The sequence below is a fragment of the Ipomoea nil genome, unplaced genomic scaffold (assembly GCF_001879475.1).
Source record: "Ipomoea nil cultivar Tokyo-kokei standard unplaced genomic scaffold, Asagao_1.1 scaffold3069, whole genome shotgun sequence".
In the NCBI taxonomy this organism is placed as follows: Eukaryota; Viridiplantae; Streptophyta; class Magnoliopsida; order Solanales; family Convolvulaceae; genus Ipomoea; species Ipomoea nil.
The window spans coordinates 8,643,504-8,660,483 of record NW_017619497.1 but is presented as its reverse complement, the minus strand read 5'-3'; the positions used below and the strand labels follow the sequence as shown (position 1 = coordinate 8,660,483).

General features: G+C 32.9%; 1 protein-coding gene and 1 non-coding gene across 2 annotated transcripts; both read left to right on the top strand.

Annotated features, from left to right (window-relative positions):
- Positions 1-1,691: 1,691 nt before the first annotated feature.
- Positions 1,692-1,765, top strand: TRNAR-UCG. The gene has a single exon. It is a non-coding gene; the product is annotated as a tRNA-Arg (tRNA).
- A 7,877-nt stretch (positions 1,766-9,642) lies between these two features.
- LOC109165872 lies at positions 9,643-15,435 on the top strand. Its single transcript, XM_019314842.1, has 5 exons — positions 9,643-9,697; positions 11,176-12,286; positions 12,409-12,536; positions 13,469-13,798; positions 14,648-15,435. Exons 2-3 carry the CDS (start codon positions 11,178-11,180, stop codon positions 12,467-12,469), a joined length of 1,170 nt encoding a protein of 389 aa, XP_019170387.1. The 5' UTR covers positions 9,643-9,697; positions 11,176-11,177; the 3' UTR covers positions 12,470-12,536; positions 13,469-13,798; positions 14,648-15,435.
- The last annotated feature ends 1,545 nt before the right edge of the window (positions 15,436-16,980 follow it).

Below are 16,980 nucleotides of genomic sequence, written 5' to 3'. Positions count from 1 at the left end.
ATGAAACTGCAGTGTATATAAAATGAAACTGAATAACATTTCACATATTTGAGTGTATATTGTACAATGAAGCTGTAATTATATCAAAATGATCATGTAGTTGTGTTTTAATGAAATTATAGTGTATATAAAATAAAATTAAATAACATTTTCACATATTTGAGTCTATAAATATCGAATGAAGCTATAGTTATATCGAAATGAAACTGTAGTTGTGTTGAACTGAAACTGCAGTGTGTACAAAATGACACTGAAAAACAAGGTTACTTTTTGCAAAAGGATGCAAAATGGTAAAAAACAAACACTGTTTATTTTCATTTAAAAAAAAAAAACGCGCGGTGCATGATATAATTTGGCATTTTTGTCATGCCTTCTCGTTTCTTTCTATTTCAGTCATTAACCCGACTATTTAGCCCATATAATATGGTTAGATTGACTGTCTGTAAACGGGCTCACGGTATAGGTCAACCCACTTTTAGCGGGCTGTCAATGGCGTTGCCCACCTAGTCTCACTTAAGGTTTACAGACTCTTTAAGAAAAAAAAAAAATTGGTAAGTTTCAATTCTTAAATTTCTAAGAACAATTAGATGATTCATGTAAAAGAAAAAAGAACAATTAGATGAGTATTACCAACTTAGTTATCACAACATTTAATAACCAATATTATAAATAATATATACATAATAATATACTATGTATTTCTTTTGACAAAAATATGGTATTTTTAAGATTTAAGATTTAATCCTTAAGTGGGTCAGGCTCGTGGGCCTCTGAGGCCCACTCTTTGTAAGATTTTTAAAATTGAAAGTCACCCCCTATATAGCCATATAGGTAGAGGTTGTGGCAGGCCTGTCCAACGGGCAAAATCGATTTTGATAACTCTATTCACCGGTTGTATGAGTATTGAACATTTCTTTTTTTTTTTTTTTTTTTTTTTATATAGTAGGTATTCAACTTACACTAGTCTAATCCTATTTGTTGAATATTTCTTTGATTTACTACAAGAAAGCTCTTAATCACTGTAGAATGTTTGCTCTGATTGAAGTTTGTCTTGTGACCCTAGTCAGCAAAAGATCACAAGAGTTTAGGTTACTAGCTCAAACTAAGAACATATAGCTTCCATACGAATATTGAACATTTATGAAATTTCTAATCGTTTTTTGTTGTTGGTAAGCTAACTACTACTATAATCGATGTTTGCAAATCAGACTCGCCGTCAGACTGTGATCTTATTCCGAGAAATCTATAACCACTACCTAACAGAGCTCGACTAAGAGAGTGTTAATAAAAAAAATTAAACTCGTGACATTTTTGTATCAGAATCATATTTCACCCACTCACGGTCTATTCAGGGCCAAATTTGTCAAGTTTTTAGTTTGGTGAAACTCGAAGTGGAAAATAATTGTTTGGAAAAAAAAAAAAAAACTATCAAAATTAGTTTATTAATATTTAAACTAATAGTGCTAAACCCAATTTAAGATTAATGAAAATTTTAATTGATGATAAACTTTTTAAAAATTTAAAATCAAATGATATAATTCGGTTGTCAAACACTTTAACCGAATTGTGTTCGTTAACCAAGATAAATATGGTTTCTTTGGACAGCTCTTGGCTCTTGCGGTTTAAATATCAAAAAGTGTTCGTTTTCTAATAGAACGACAAGAAATAGTAAAAAGTTTTGGTCGAATAAGGACCGCATAGCGCAGTGGATTAGCGCGTCTGACTTCGGATCAGAAGGTCGTGGGTTCGACTCCCACTGTGGTCGATTTAGTGATTTTTTTGACACTTTTAAACTATTTTTGTTATTTTCAACCGGATTTAACTAAACAGGGGCAGCATAGTGCAGTGGATTAGTGCGTTTGGTTTTGGCTCAAAAGGTGTGGGTTCGACTCTCACTGTTGTTTATTTTGTGATCTTTGATACTTTTCAACCTCGTTTATGTTTGGACCACCGTTACCACACCTTACAATCTTTAGAGTTTTTTATTTTTTATTTTTTCAAAAAAATTCTTAGAGTTCTTTATCTCACTTCATTTAAAGATTTCGTAAAATATGGCACCGTTACAATCTTTAAAAAATTAAAGTTTCCGTCAAATATGGCACCGTTACCATCTTTAAAGAATTAAAGTTTCCGCCAAATATGGCACCGTTACCATCTTTAAATAGTTAAAGTTTATTTGGCACCGTTACCATCTTTAAAGAATTAAAGTTTCCGCCAAATATGGCACCGTTACAATCTTTAAAGAATTATAGTTTCCGCCAAATATGGACACCGTTATCATCTTTAGAGTTATTATCTTACTCCATTTACATTTGGGAGAGTTTCATTTAAATTTTGCGCAAAATATGGCACCGTTACCATATTTAAAGAATTAACGTTTTCGCCAAATATGGGCATTGTTGCCATCTGTAGAGTTCTTATCTTACTCCATCTACGCTTGAGAAAATAATTAAAATTTTCGTCAAAGATGGGCACCGTTACCATCGTTAGATTTCTTATTATTACGACTGTATTGATTTTATTTTGAATTAAATTACACATATATTTTTTTAGCGTGATTGAGTCAAACTAATGCACCTTCTTGCCAAGAGTAGACATAGACGGAATGTCAATCACATAAAAACATAGATGTTGCAGCTTGGAAGTGAGTTATCATCTAATTTACACATAAACATATAAACTTGATTTACAATGTATGCATGTGTTTTTTGTTTGGAAAAAGAATTAAAGTTTTCACCAAATTAAATATAGACACCGTTACCATCTTTAGAATTTTTATCAACAAGATTGGCCGTATGACTCAACCCAATACGACTCTATTGCTTTCGTTTTAAACTAAAATACACATACTTTAAAAAAAAAAAAAAAAAAGTTAACACGAACTATATCTAACGTGGTTAAGTCACACTAATGCAACCCGTTGTCAAAAGTAGGCATAGACAGAATACTAATCACATAAAAACTTATATGTTGCAACGTGAAGTGAGTTGTCATGTAATTTGATGTTTTAAAAAATCTCCAATTAGGGATGTCAATCTTAGTCCGAAACCAATGTGCTAGCCCAATAAGACGAAGAAAAAAAAAAACAAAAACAAAAAAAAAAAAAAACAAACAAACAAACAAACAAACAAAATACTAGGGTTAAAGCTAACAAATTTTATCCCAAAAAATAAAAATAAAAAATAGTTAAATTTAGTAGGTTAGTCCAATAGGTTGAGCCACTAAAAAATATTCTTTGTCTTACAAGTGATGTGGACAATGTAAATCCTTATTTAGTATTTTTATTAAATTTGTAAATAGAACTTTTAAAAAATATTAATAAATGTATTACAAAATAAAATATTTTTATGAAAATAAATACTAAAAAATAAAAATTATTATAATCATTATATTATATGCAAATATATTATTTTTTTAGTAAACATTTGAAAATTACGGTTTATACTGATTATGATATATAAGTTTATATTTATTAATGTAAAATGTATTAGTTTATTAAAATTGAAAGTTTAGAAATATCTTTAAAATGTTAGAAGTTTTAGTTGAGCTTGACAATTTAATATTTTAAGATTAGAGCCAATAGTTTTAAACTTTACAAAATAAATTTGATAAATCAATAACCCCGATAGGACTAGCCCGAAATTAAATGAACTATCTCGATTGACATCCATAGACCATTTCCCCAACAATACATAAACTCCTTCAAAGTTAGCTTAGTTTATGTCATGTAGCAATGCAAAGGCATAACTTACCATTATGCAGATACACAATTGTATTCACATATTGGTAGATAAAGAACAAAGGTAAAAGTATTAAAAATACTTTAGGTGTTTCAAGTTCAAGCATTCAAATCCAAGTATTTTAAGTACAAAGTCCATTATGCTCAATCCAAATTTGTTCGTGACGAATTTTTTCAAATATTTCAAGTTTTTTCGAGTACCAAAGTACTTCAAATTTAAATATTTCAAGTATCAAGTCTCAAGTATTTTACTCAAAACCAAGCATTTTAAGTATTATATCTCGAGTATTTCAAATTCGAGTGATCAAAGTTCAAGTATTTCAAGTACCAAGTTCGTTGCACACAAGCCAAATTTATTTGTAACGAAATATTTGATCTCTAAATAAATTCCAAACAGACAATCATAGGTTTGTAAAATATTCAAATTCAATTCAAGCAAAGAATCAAATGATTCATTAGAAATTACCGTACCCACATTACATAGTCATACATGCTTACATTGTACCAAATTTTAAGTGTTAATACAATACACTTGAATTGTTATGTGTTATTAGCCACTAAACTATACCAAAAAAAAAAAAACAAAAAACAAAAAAACAAAAACACTCATTGGACAATCATTTTAAGTTCAATCAACCCAAATAACCGATTTACTAAGCTTACCCCTTCCATGTGCAGACGTTATGCCATGGAACCGTGTTCACCATTCATGGTGAACACGGTTCCAACGGTGTTAGTGCACCGTTATCTTTTTTTTTTTTTTTTTTTTTTTAAATTAATTACGTCTACACATTCACTTTGGAACCATACCTACACATTCACTTTGGAACCATGAGATTATGAATTTTCTGTTATGAGATTATGAATTTTCTGTTATGCGATTATGAATTTTCTGTTATGAGATTATGAATTTTCATTACATTCATAATTTCGGAGTTTCGGACATTCATAAATTATGAATTCATGCATGCACATTCACTTTGGAACCATGCCTACATATTCCCGTCCGAAATCACGGACATTCATAAATTATGAATCCATGCCTGCACATTCACTTTGGAACCATGCCTACACATTCACTTTGGAACCATGAGATTATGAATTTTCTGTTATAAGATTATGAATTTTCTGTTATGAGATTATGAATTTTCAGTTGTGAGATTATGAATTTTCTGTTATGCGATTATGAATTTTCTGTTATGAGATTATGAATTTTCATAAAATTCATAATCTCATAACAGAAAATTCATAATTTGATCAGTAACGCGCCGTTAACTCCACATCCGCGAATTTTTTTTTTTTTTGCCTAAAAACGACGTCGTTTTGACTTGTGTTCACCATTCTCGGTGAACACGATTCCACGGCATAATTTGCGTTCCATGTGGTTGTCCATATTTTTTTAAAAAAATTATTTTTTTCCATGTTCCTTATTTATCAAAGAGTTAATTCCACCAGAGGTTCATTGTCTTTAGTGGCAATTTCAAATTTAGTTCCCGACTATTGTTTTTACCATTTAACACCCCAGATTTTTCATATTTTTCTTTTGTTATTTTTTTCGATTTCAACCGATTTAATTAGTTTAGAACTTTAGGTAATCTCTGATTTTTAGTAACCATAATTTCTAGCCGGTTTTTAGTAAAGTCTTAAACCAATTAAACCGGTTGAAATCGGAAAAAATAACAAAAGAAAAATATGAAGAGACAAAAATGCCCTTACTAAAAATAGGAAAAGTCATGAAAATGACTAAAAATGTCCAAAAAACAATAGTCTGGGATGTTAAATGACAAAAACGATAATATGAGACTAAATTTGAAACTGCCACCAAAGACAAGGAACCTCTAGTGGAATTAACTCTTTATCAATCATAAAAATTAGCCATTAAAAATTAAAACCCTCAAATTGAAGACGATATCCCTACCTCCCTCAGGTACTCTGAGTAAACAAATCCCATTTGAAAGCAAGCAACATCATTGTTGCTTGACCAAGTGCATCATTGTGCTCTCCTTACAATGGTCGGAGCATGGCGACATGTTGATGTCACTCCACTCTCCCCCAAAATCAACATTTCTAGTGAGGAGCTCACTACACTTCCCTCAAGAAAATAAATAGGTTAGCGATGAAAATGAGAGAGAAATTGTTTTGCATAGTGGACGAAGGCAAGCTGATTGTGCCGATGAATATCTTAAACTGGTGGTTCAAGAAATTCAAGAAACGGGTCAAACATGACATGGAATATTTGAAAAGGTTTTACTTTGTAGTTTCATTGATTTTTTTTTTCTTTTTTGAAGATGACAATGGAATCTTCATTGGCATAATACACAATGTTTTTTTTTTTTTTTTTTTTTTTTTTTTTTTTTTTTTTTTTTCCTTCAGAAGTGTCACTTGTCATTAAAAGATTCATTATTTTCTATTTGGTTCTCATCTTTACCTTTCTATTCACAGTAAACGCTGTCATTTTCAATTTTATCCGAAAATCTATGGAGACCTAGAGAATCATCAATCGCAACCCACAACTCACAACCCGATTGCAGTGATATTGGGTATAAATCTCAATGCCTACATAGTCATAAATGTCGGTGGTACCAGATCAACACCATTGATGACTCATGATTCTGTAAGTCCAAAGCTTTCTAGTTACATACCCTTCTAGGTATTTGCTTGCAATTAATTAAAACATTTTATTTTGTAAAGAATTTCTAAAATGTCTTGATTTGGATAATATAAGTGTCTTATTGCATAATCAATATTAAGATCGTTCAGGGGGTTTTGGGTCGAGGCACGGCGGCATGGGGTTGGGGGTGGCCGGAAAAGACCGCCGGCTGGGGCGCTGGTCGCAGCGGGCGTAGCGCCCCCGTGCGAGGCCACGGGGACGGCGCCCATAGCCGGCGATGGCGTGCCTGGCGCCCCCATCGCAGGGGGCGCGGCAGTGCGGTTTCTGGCGCTGGGCGAGTGGGCCGCCCGGGGTGCGTGGGGTGCGCGTAGAGGTGCGGGGGTTTCAGAGGTGTGGTGAACGTGCGGACTGGCGTGCAAAAAAAGGGGGGGAGTGAGGTCTAAGTACGTGGGACACATGGGTGTCAGGAAGGGGAAGGGGGCAATCTATAAATAGGGGTCCTGAATTCCTGGCAAAGGGCAAGAAATACACAGACACGACTAGTACTATGGTTCAAATGGTCTTGATCTCATATTCTCAACCCCTATACCTGGGTTTGATTCTGGGCTTTGTACCCATTATTTTGGACCTAGCGCCCAGGGTAATAAAGTTATTCTTTCCTACCCCCGTTCTGTATTTATATACTCAGTTTATGGTGGATCCGGTCCGAATAAAACTATCAGATTGTTATTTACTTTTTGGATTTGATACTAGAACTTACTTCCAAATATATAAATGCTAATATTAAGTGTTTATATAAAAAAAATTTAGACTACCAAATTGCTAAATGAATTTTGATTTCACTCTTGCTTATGGCTTAATTACTTGATGTAACATTAGTGGATTTTCTTTAGGGGGTGTTTGATTCTATAGAAAAAATTTTCCATTAAATTTGAAAAAATGATATTTTTCTCCGGTTAGGTTCATGAAAAACTTTTTATATAGAAAAAATTTTCGTTAGTTATGAAGAACTTTTTTTCCAAAGGTTGATGGTGATATTTTGTTTTCATGAAACTTGGGAACAAAAAGTGAGTTGACATGACTATTTTGTCTTTATAATTTATTATTATTATTATTATTATTATTATTATTATTATTATTATTATTATTATTATTATTATTGTGTAGGGTATATAGGTCTTATACTCAATAATTTAATTTTTACCAACCAAACAATAAAATTAATCTTCCCAGTTATTACTTTTCTATAGAATTTCAATTATATTTCGCCTCAAATATTTTTCGTGAACTAAACAAGTCCTTATATCTTATTTACTTCCAAATATATGAGTTTGAGTTATGCTCATGTTATTTATTGCCTTATTGAAGATTTTATATTTACTTACATTTACTTGCTCCCAAAATATAAATATCTCTTTCCCTCAAAATATAAATGTCTCGATTCCAAGTTAGGTTGTTATAAAATTAAAATAATAGAAAAAATAATCAAATAGGCTCCTGAACTTTAATAAAAAAATCAATTAGACTATTAAATTTTTAAAAGTTACAATTATATTCATAACATGTTATTTTGAAGCATTTAAATCCAAAAATCGGGTGTTGACCTATAATTGCAGGTAACTAGGGTTTCGGTGGTCCTCCGGCGAATTTAAAGAGACAAACACTAACGACCAGCGTCACCAAAATTTCACCGGAGGACCGTCGAAACCCTAGTACATGCAATTATAGGTCGCCGGCCGATTCCTGAGCTTCAATGCTCCAAAATAACATATTTATATATTTAATTGCAACATTAGAAAATTTAAGTGCCTACTTAATTTTTTAGTAAAGTTTAGGGGGTATTTGATAATTTTCCCTTAAAAACATGATGTTAGATTATTAATTTGTTAGAAAATATGATGTTAGGTGTTTAAAAACTATATCTAATATCTAAATCTAAAAACATAATAAGTGTGAATGAAGGTTATACCATTCATGTATGTCTGTTTTCCGTTACGTTTTTTATACATTATGCTATAAAAGTTGTACTATACAATATTTTGGACAAATGTACCTCTACAGTTATAACTTCTGTTATCTTTTCCACTATTGTTACCATGCACATGCATTCACTGTATATTTTATTATCTTCTTCAATAATAACAATAATATGTACACATTATATATTGGAGTTATATGTTATTTATTTCCTAAAATATAAATATCAAATTTATAAAAATATTTTACATTATTATTGTTGTTGTTGTTGTTGTTATTATTATTATTATTATTATTATTATTATTATTATTATTATTATTATTATTTACAATAATTTAAATATCTAAAATCTAAATAAATCTAAAATTTTAATATAAAGTACTAATATTGGACACCTATTTTTGCACATTGCGCATCGAAAATATTAATTTATATATAAATATAAGTAATGTGTTATTATTTGGTATATCATAATTGTATTTTGGGGTTCATTTAAGAAAAAGAGAAAATTGCACTTTTTTCCTAAGTTATAGGGTAATTGTAAAATTCGTTAAGTATTGGTCATACTCACTTTTCGTCCTTAATTTATCATTGACGTTGCATTTTTCGTTCATTTACTAATAAAACATTATGGACAAAATTTGCAATTTTAGTATAATTCATGGACAAAAAGTGAGCACGAAAGAACGAAAAAATGCAACACCAATGTTAACTTAGGGACGAAAAATGAGCATTACCAACACTCAGGGACATTACACAATTACCATATAACTAAGATACGGAAAATGCAAATTTTCCAAAGAAATTTATATCAAAATATGAGAGATCATAAATGAATACTATCTTATAGTTTATATTCTTCTCACAAAAGGTTGAATCCTCAACCTCAAGGGCCCCTCACACCTCAGTCCGACAGAACATTTGGGAGGATGTAAATCACGGTGACTCAATGACTCAGCAGACAAGACCAAATGCCGATGCCGGTGCGCATAGGGATATGTCCACTTTAAACATAATCTCCATATTGCTGCCGCCAAGGTTCGAACTCTAATATCTTTGCTCTGAAATACTGCCTACTGAAATCTTATAGTTTATCATGACTATTATGTATTGTAGTTTGATTTATGTGTTTTGTAATCAAACTATTTGATTAATATTGATGTTTAAAAAAATGCTTTTCATCCTTTCCAAAAAAAAATGCTTTTCAATTCCCTAAGAATAACTATTTCTTTTCATAGGAGCATGCAAATTAAACATGAGAGTAACCGCACTAAGAATATTTATATAACGGGCTCAACCCAGAGGATTCCACCCAATCAACCACCCCTTTCGGAGCTCCTAAGAAGAAATATTAACTTGACCACGCCAGGTGTGAGTTATTGTTCTTTTCGTTCAATGTCAATATAGCATAATTATATATTTTTTTAGTGTAATTCGATGACTAATTTGATCATCATTTCAATAATTATTAGGTGGTGATATTGTGACAAATATGTTCTTATTGCTTGTTTTCTTTAGTAATTTTTAATTATTTTTAAATTTAATTTTTCGTGTTTAATATAGTAGCACTTTTTAAATATATAATTTTTATATATTAACTTCAGTCAAATATCTTTAACCGAATCAGACAAACAAAATATGACGGATGGAGTATTAAATTGATTATGTTAAAAAAAAAAAAAAAAAAAAAAAAAAAAAAACTCATTTACCCCCATTTTCTTCACACAAACTTCGAAGCCTCCTCATCATCACCGTCAAACCAAAAACATGACAATCGTCGTATTCATCACTGTACAGCACCACCATCTTCTTCTGCCCAGACCCACAACCACCTCCCTTCACATTCTTCTCCTTCTCACAAAATGTGATATTCATCCTTCATCTTCTCGTTGGCCCTTCAAACCCTTGTGATCTCCTTCCATACTTTTTCTATTTCCCTTTTTTACCTTTTGTTATATCTTCTGTTTTATAAAAACCTGATTTACCTTAAAATTTCGCAATTCCCTGTTTCCTAAGTTGACCAAGACCCACATTTCTTTCTGTTCTTAATAGTTGCCAACCGGTTTTAGCCTTTTAGGTAAGATTTTGGTCTTCTCTGTTTAATTTTTAATGTTTTTTTCTATGCTGTGTGATTCAGCATTCCTTGGAGGGAATTTTTAGAAGTAAGTTTGTTTGAAATTGATGTTAGTGTTAGCATTATCTGATGAAGATACTGAAATGTTACATGAGAAACCCATATGCTGTTTTTCTTGTACTACTTATTGATTCTAGTTAACTTTCTAGGGTTTGCATAAATTTCCTGTTTTGATTTTGGAGTAGTGAGTTTTCAGTTAACTGATTGTGTGAAGAAATAGTTAGCTGAAGGTCACAGGAAATGAAAATTTTCTGCTTTATATGTGCTCCTGAGGTACTGAAAAGTGAAAAGAATTTGTTGTTAGGGGTTTAAGCTGATTATGGATGTGCTTGAAACAGTTGCTTGGTCATGGTTTGAACACGGCAATGACCCTTGGCCCAAGTGGTTCAGGGCCAGGCTTTGTTAACCTGCAGTTGGGACTTCAACCCCTTAAAACTTATTTTTGGAGTTTCAGATTTATAAACTAGGAATAAGGCATTCATTACTTCTATAACGTTTGGATTTTATAATGGAATGCTATTTTTAGTATTTATATGTTGTTGTACTTCTTTTATGCTGAATGATTAGCCTTGCTTAATAGTGGATGCATTACTTACAACCCTCTGCATCTTTACAGTTTTGCGTATAAGCTTTTTATGTATTTGATAAGCATTTACTGAATACTGATTGCACGACACGTTCTTATTCTTGTCATGTGTTCTTTTGTTGTTAAGGGATGAGGAGAACTGTATATTACAGTGGTGTACCTCAAGGTCCTCAAGTTGATGAGGCCTGGCCTATCAAGAAGTCACTAACGTTGTCTGATGTGGATATCACACATCCATTCCTTACATTGTCTCGGCAGCAAGTGGAAAATCATATTGTTGTCCACATGACACCCCAGCAACAGGAGAGTTTGAGAGCCCAAGGGCATATAGATTTTAATGCTCAAGATGATGACACAAGTGAGATGTATGGCATGAAGCTGAAGTGGCGAGGGAGTTATTACAACCTTATTGGCAAATGGGGTAGAGTTGTCCGAAGCAAAGGACTTGATGTCGGACAAGAGATTAAAATTCGCTGGGACAATGGGTACTTGCACTTCTCTGCCCCACAGCAGCTGATTCCTGCAGTGGTTACTCCTGTCCGAATGGTTGCAGCACATGCACTAGTAGTGCATGACCAGTGGCCTATTAGGAAGGTGTTGACTGTGTCTGATGTGGACACAAATCATCCATTTCTTCCTTTGCCACGCCGACTGGTTGAGGATCATATTCTTGTGCATTGGACACCGCAGCTGCAAGAGCAGTTAAGAAACGAAGACCATGTGAATGTGAATGCCCGGGATTATGATAGTGGAGAAGTTTATCAAATGAAAATAAAATTGAGGGGAAATTTCTATAACCTTATTGGGAAATGGGGGACAATCATTCGACAGAAAGGGCTTGGTGTTGGGGAAGAGATCAGAATATGTTGGACAAATGACTGCTTGTACTTTTCAGTTCGCCAAGAGCACTATGTTGCAACAAGTTCAGTGCAAGATAATTGGCCAATTAAGAAGGCACTGACCTTATCTGATGTGGATACCAGCCATCCATTCCTTACTCTGCCGGGCAAAGCAGTTGAAGATCATATTCTCTTTTACTGGACACCACAAGCCAGGGAGCAGCTGAGAAATGAACGTCAAATGGATGTTAATGGTCAAGATGAAGACACTGGTGACCTCTACTTGATGAAGTTGAGATGGCGTGGTAGCTACTATAACCTTATTGGTAAGTGGGGAAAGATCGTTAGAGAAAAGGGACTCCGTATTGGCATGGAGATAAGACTGCGCTGGGATAATAGGTGCTTGCACTTTTCAGTTCCTGAATTACTGCATCACTAAATGTACAAAAGTAGGTAACTTAAACCTTTCCACTGCCCATTGGCTGACTAATTGAATAATTGTGTTAATTATTTTTTTGCAGCATGCTTTTGAGACTATTTGTTGAATGTGTCTTTTTTAGTCATTTAGGTGGGTGGCCTTGAATAGACTGATCATTTATGCAGGGTGGAAATGATATGCATGAAGTTGTTCAAGAGCAAATACAACAAGGTGATTTGATGAACGTCATTTATTTTTCAGATACATGCATGCAAGGAACCTCCTTGAATAATTCCTTGTACAGTTGCACTCACTGGACAAGGGTATAGATGCGTGTAATGGACCATTATGTTACCAGACAAGGGTAGCTAATTGGTTATACTCGTGGTCGTTGACCGTTACTCTCCTGTACTTGTGTAAAGTCTGTCCAAACATTGTGTAATTTCTCTTTCCATGGTGGTTTTGGTAAACTTTTTTTAGTGTTGGCCTTGTGAAGGATAGAGTTTCTCTTATTATTTTTCCTTCAATTACCCGCTATATATGGAATCCTTTTCCTTGTCTTTCCTCAACTGCACATTTATGATTCTGGTGTTGTTGACCACAACTCTTTGCCCATGGGAAGGTTTTGTATTTCTTCCAAACACACCATAACATGCAAATTTAATTGTGTATCTGAAGTTGTGGATATGCCCGTCATTCCACTGCTACCGATTTCAGATACTTTCCTAATGTGCTATTTTGTTGACTGTTACCAATTTCAGATGCCTCCAAACACACCATGACTGTTACCAATTTCGTTGACATTCCTAATGTGCTACCGAAGAACTACTAGAAATAGGAAAGGAGAGAATTAGTTTCCTCGGATGGCAAGTGCCTTCCATAATATAAACCTACAATCAACCTCACTAGTTGGAAAATTTATATAGTAATAATGAATATTAAAGTTTCAGACATGGTATGTGTACCGGGAACTTAAATAATATTTTGGTGTTGTGGAGTTAAAATATTGTTTTAAGTTGGTAGAAATCTTTGTTATTTTCTTGATCAATAATGGTGGTTATTTTGTTATTTATTGAGAAGAATTAATCTTCTTTGTTTTGATTCATACTTCAGAAGATAAATTTTTCTGAGATTAATTGAGTTTTAATATTTGACTTTCCCAGGCATGTTTACGGTAAATTTGGTGAATCCACATCTATCCCAAACAATAGACTTTGGGTTTGGGGATCAGTAGATATTCCCAAACGGTAAACCTTGGGATATCAATAGATATTTCCAAACGGACAGATATTTCCGCAAGTCTCTGGGATCGAAGAAAACTTTGGCCAGGGACCAGTATACCATCAAAGATTGATCCAGCAGACCCTTTCATGACGGTCTGCCAGACTAGTATGCAACACACCCCTTACCTGCCGGGCTGGTATGCTAATTGTCCATCAAAGGCTTTCGTGCATGCAGGTCTGCTGGACAAGTCTACTTATAAACTAGTAGAGGTTTGTATACTTGTCTGTTGTTTTAGACTACTAGTTCTATTATATTTGCTAATATAATAAATTCTTGATCAATTTTACATATATTTAATCTGTGAATAATTTACATATTTGTTGTAGTGGTAACGGAATTTTGTCTTATTCATGAGAGTAGTGGTAACGGAGGTTTTTAAACTTCCCGTAACCTCCATGTCTGAGGGTGGTTGTATATGCAGTATAAGTTCAAGAAACTTTTGAGACTTCTTCCTCTTTTTCTACCTTTGCTGAATAACTCGTTGTAACCTGATTAATTTGCCAACTTCTTGTATCTCACAAGGTTTATTTGAGACCCAGGTTGCTCATACAGTGTGATTCAAAACTTTAGGAAAGTGTATGGTATACACGCCTAAAGTTCTTGATTCTTGTTTTTTCTGTATTTTCTCTACACCCGAATATATTTTCCCCAACATCGCTTCCCATGGGCCCACCACATTAAAACAAAATGTTAACAGTAGAGTGAAGGCAAAAAAGAAAGCATGCAGATAACATCATTAGTGAGGACAAAAATGTAGCTGACCTTGTCTAGATTGGTGTGAAGGATTAGTTCAATTGAGTCGATAGTTATAATTGGATTACATCTATAATAGACTGAATTAAGTCATTAGTTAAAAGTTGAATTTCACTTTTAGTGGCTAAAGTTGCGTTTGAACCTTTCGTTAATGGACTTTATACCTGAAACTTTTACATATTGTCTCTTATTCATTGTTGCATGCAAAATTTTGAACAAAACTTAATTCAATTTATGCTCTAAATTCTAAAGCTTAAATGTTCTAGTATTGAATTAGTTACTTGTGTTGACCGTTAATTTTGCAGGCTATTCAAATATTAAGGGCAAAAGAGGTGCCTACTACCTACAATCCAGAGAGGGGATTAGTCACTATGTCCGACGGTGGAAACCCTGGGTACACCCAAAAAATATTAAGGGCAAAACACCTGCTTTTGTCATTCGTGATGTTGTTCCTTTGAAGAACAGATGTCACCGAGATTCTAGAGTATTTCAATGTTGTGAAAGCATCTGCATATATGCGTCTTATGACACTGCGCTCTCTGTTGAATCTATGTGTTAGCCGGTGTGATCTTGTTGACTTTGCACATCGAGGCTAGTACAAGGGGCAGTTTTTAAGGGACTAAACTAAACCCCCATGAATGTTGAAACGCAAGGCAAAATTGGTCAAAAGTTTGTCAAGGCCGAGCCTCTAGAGCTGTTGAATTCTGCATGCCTTGACAAGAACCCAGTTTCTGGATACATAATTGGCACGCAAATGCAGATGCACGAGAAACAACGCGAGAGCTTCAAGTAAGTACGCGAATGAATCCAATAGTAAATTGCTTGTGTTTGCAAGAGCACAGGAAGCTCGGGGGGCGCCACCATATGCTTCATTGCCACTTCCTTCTATGAAGTTGTGGTTTTCATTCTTGTGTAGATTTTTGACATTGGGAACAAATCCCATTCTTGTTTTACTTTGATATAATAGTAGTATTATGACTCTAATTCTTCTTCCAAATACTGCCTACTGAACCATTGAGCTAAGGCCGTGCGGGCTATGACTTTGATTCTTGTACCAGACTGGTGATTTTGAGAAAATTATTATAATTATTATAATAATAATTATTATTATTGTCATTATGTTCTTGCTGTTATTCATCCCTGAAATGTGGTAAGTTAATACATTTCATTTGTGTGTACATTGTATCATGCCACTACTTGATTATTGTCAAGCCAACATCAAAGTTGTTTGAGTAACAAATTGATTTTTTTATTGAGTTTTAAATTTTGATTGTTTAGATTTGGCTCCACTCAATACACTTTACTTGGTCAAGAAGTAGCAAGAGATGTTGGTAAATAAATATATGACCTTGTTTGGCAATCAATAGTGAATGAATTGTGTAGACATTGATGTTGATTTTTGGCAACCCTAGCAAAGTTGTTTAGATTTTTGTCTTGGTAATTACAAAATTATAAGTTCAACTCCTCATAATGGGAGTAGCTTATTCGTTTATAGGCAATTTAAGTTAGTTTATTTCATGATAATCCTTAGTCAGTTATAAATATAAGACGGAGTTTGCCTGATGTACACTCTTTGATAGTGGATGCAATTTTCTTCGTCACTCAAAAATAGATGTTGACTTTGTCACAATTAACGATTAGCGAATTGTATTGTCAATTTTGATAATTGTTTAGAGGGTGTTTGGTTGACATGAATTCCATTTCAACTACAATGTAATTTAGCGGAGATAGAAACTACAGTGTTCAATTGCAATTATCTCCATTTGTTGAATTGCATTTCATGTATCTCCTAGGAATTGAAATTCAATGCATCTTGGAAAGGAAAAACACAAAGAAAATAACTAAATTATCCTTTTTATTATTATTATTATTATTATTATTATTATTATTATTATTATTATTATTATTATTATTATTATTATTATTATTATTATTATTATTACGGCATTTTAGTTTTTATATCACTTTTTTCCCTTTCATTCTCAATAATTATATTCTTCACTAATAAACAACTTATTTTGAATTTTCATACTCTAGCTAGAGCAGCTCGTTCACAAACTGGTCCTCTGAACTGGTTATCTATTATTCCTACTTGTATTGAACATTTATTCTAATAAAATTACTTACTTTTCCCTTCACAAAAAAAAAAAAAAAAAAAAAAAAAAAAAAAAAAAAAAAAAACAACTTATTTTGATTTTTTACCTTATTTTTTTATACCGAATTATAATTCATTTTCTTCTAATTCTTTCCGTCTAATCAAACACATGTTATAATTAGCATGTAAAAAAAAAAAACATGTAAAAATAAAAAGAGATATAATATGAACAGATACTACAATGTAATAGAGCTAGTAGCATTCAAAAAAAAAAAAAAAAAAAAAAAAGAGATATAAGAGCCAATAAATAGAAAATTGGGAATATTCCGCCGACCAGCAATTAAAGGTAAGCCTAGGGGGGCGTTTGGTTCAGGTTATATAACATAACCAATGGAATGTAACATTCCAAAGTTCACATAACAGTGTTTGGTTCATATTATCTTAGGGAATGTAACATTCCCAAGGAATGTCACATTCCTTCCACATAGGATTTTGAAGGGAATGTGATTCCCTTCAAAATCTTAGGTAATGTAAGATAACCTT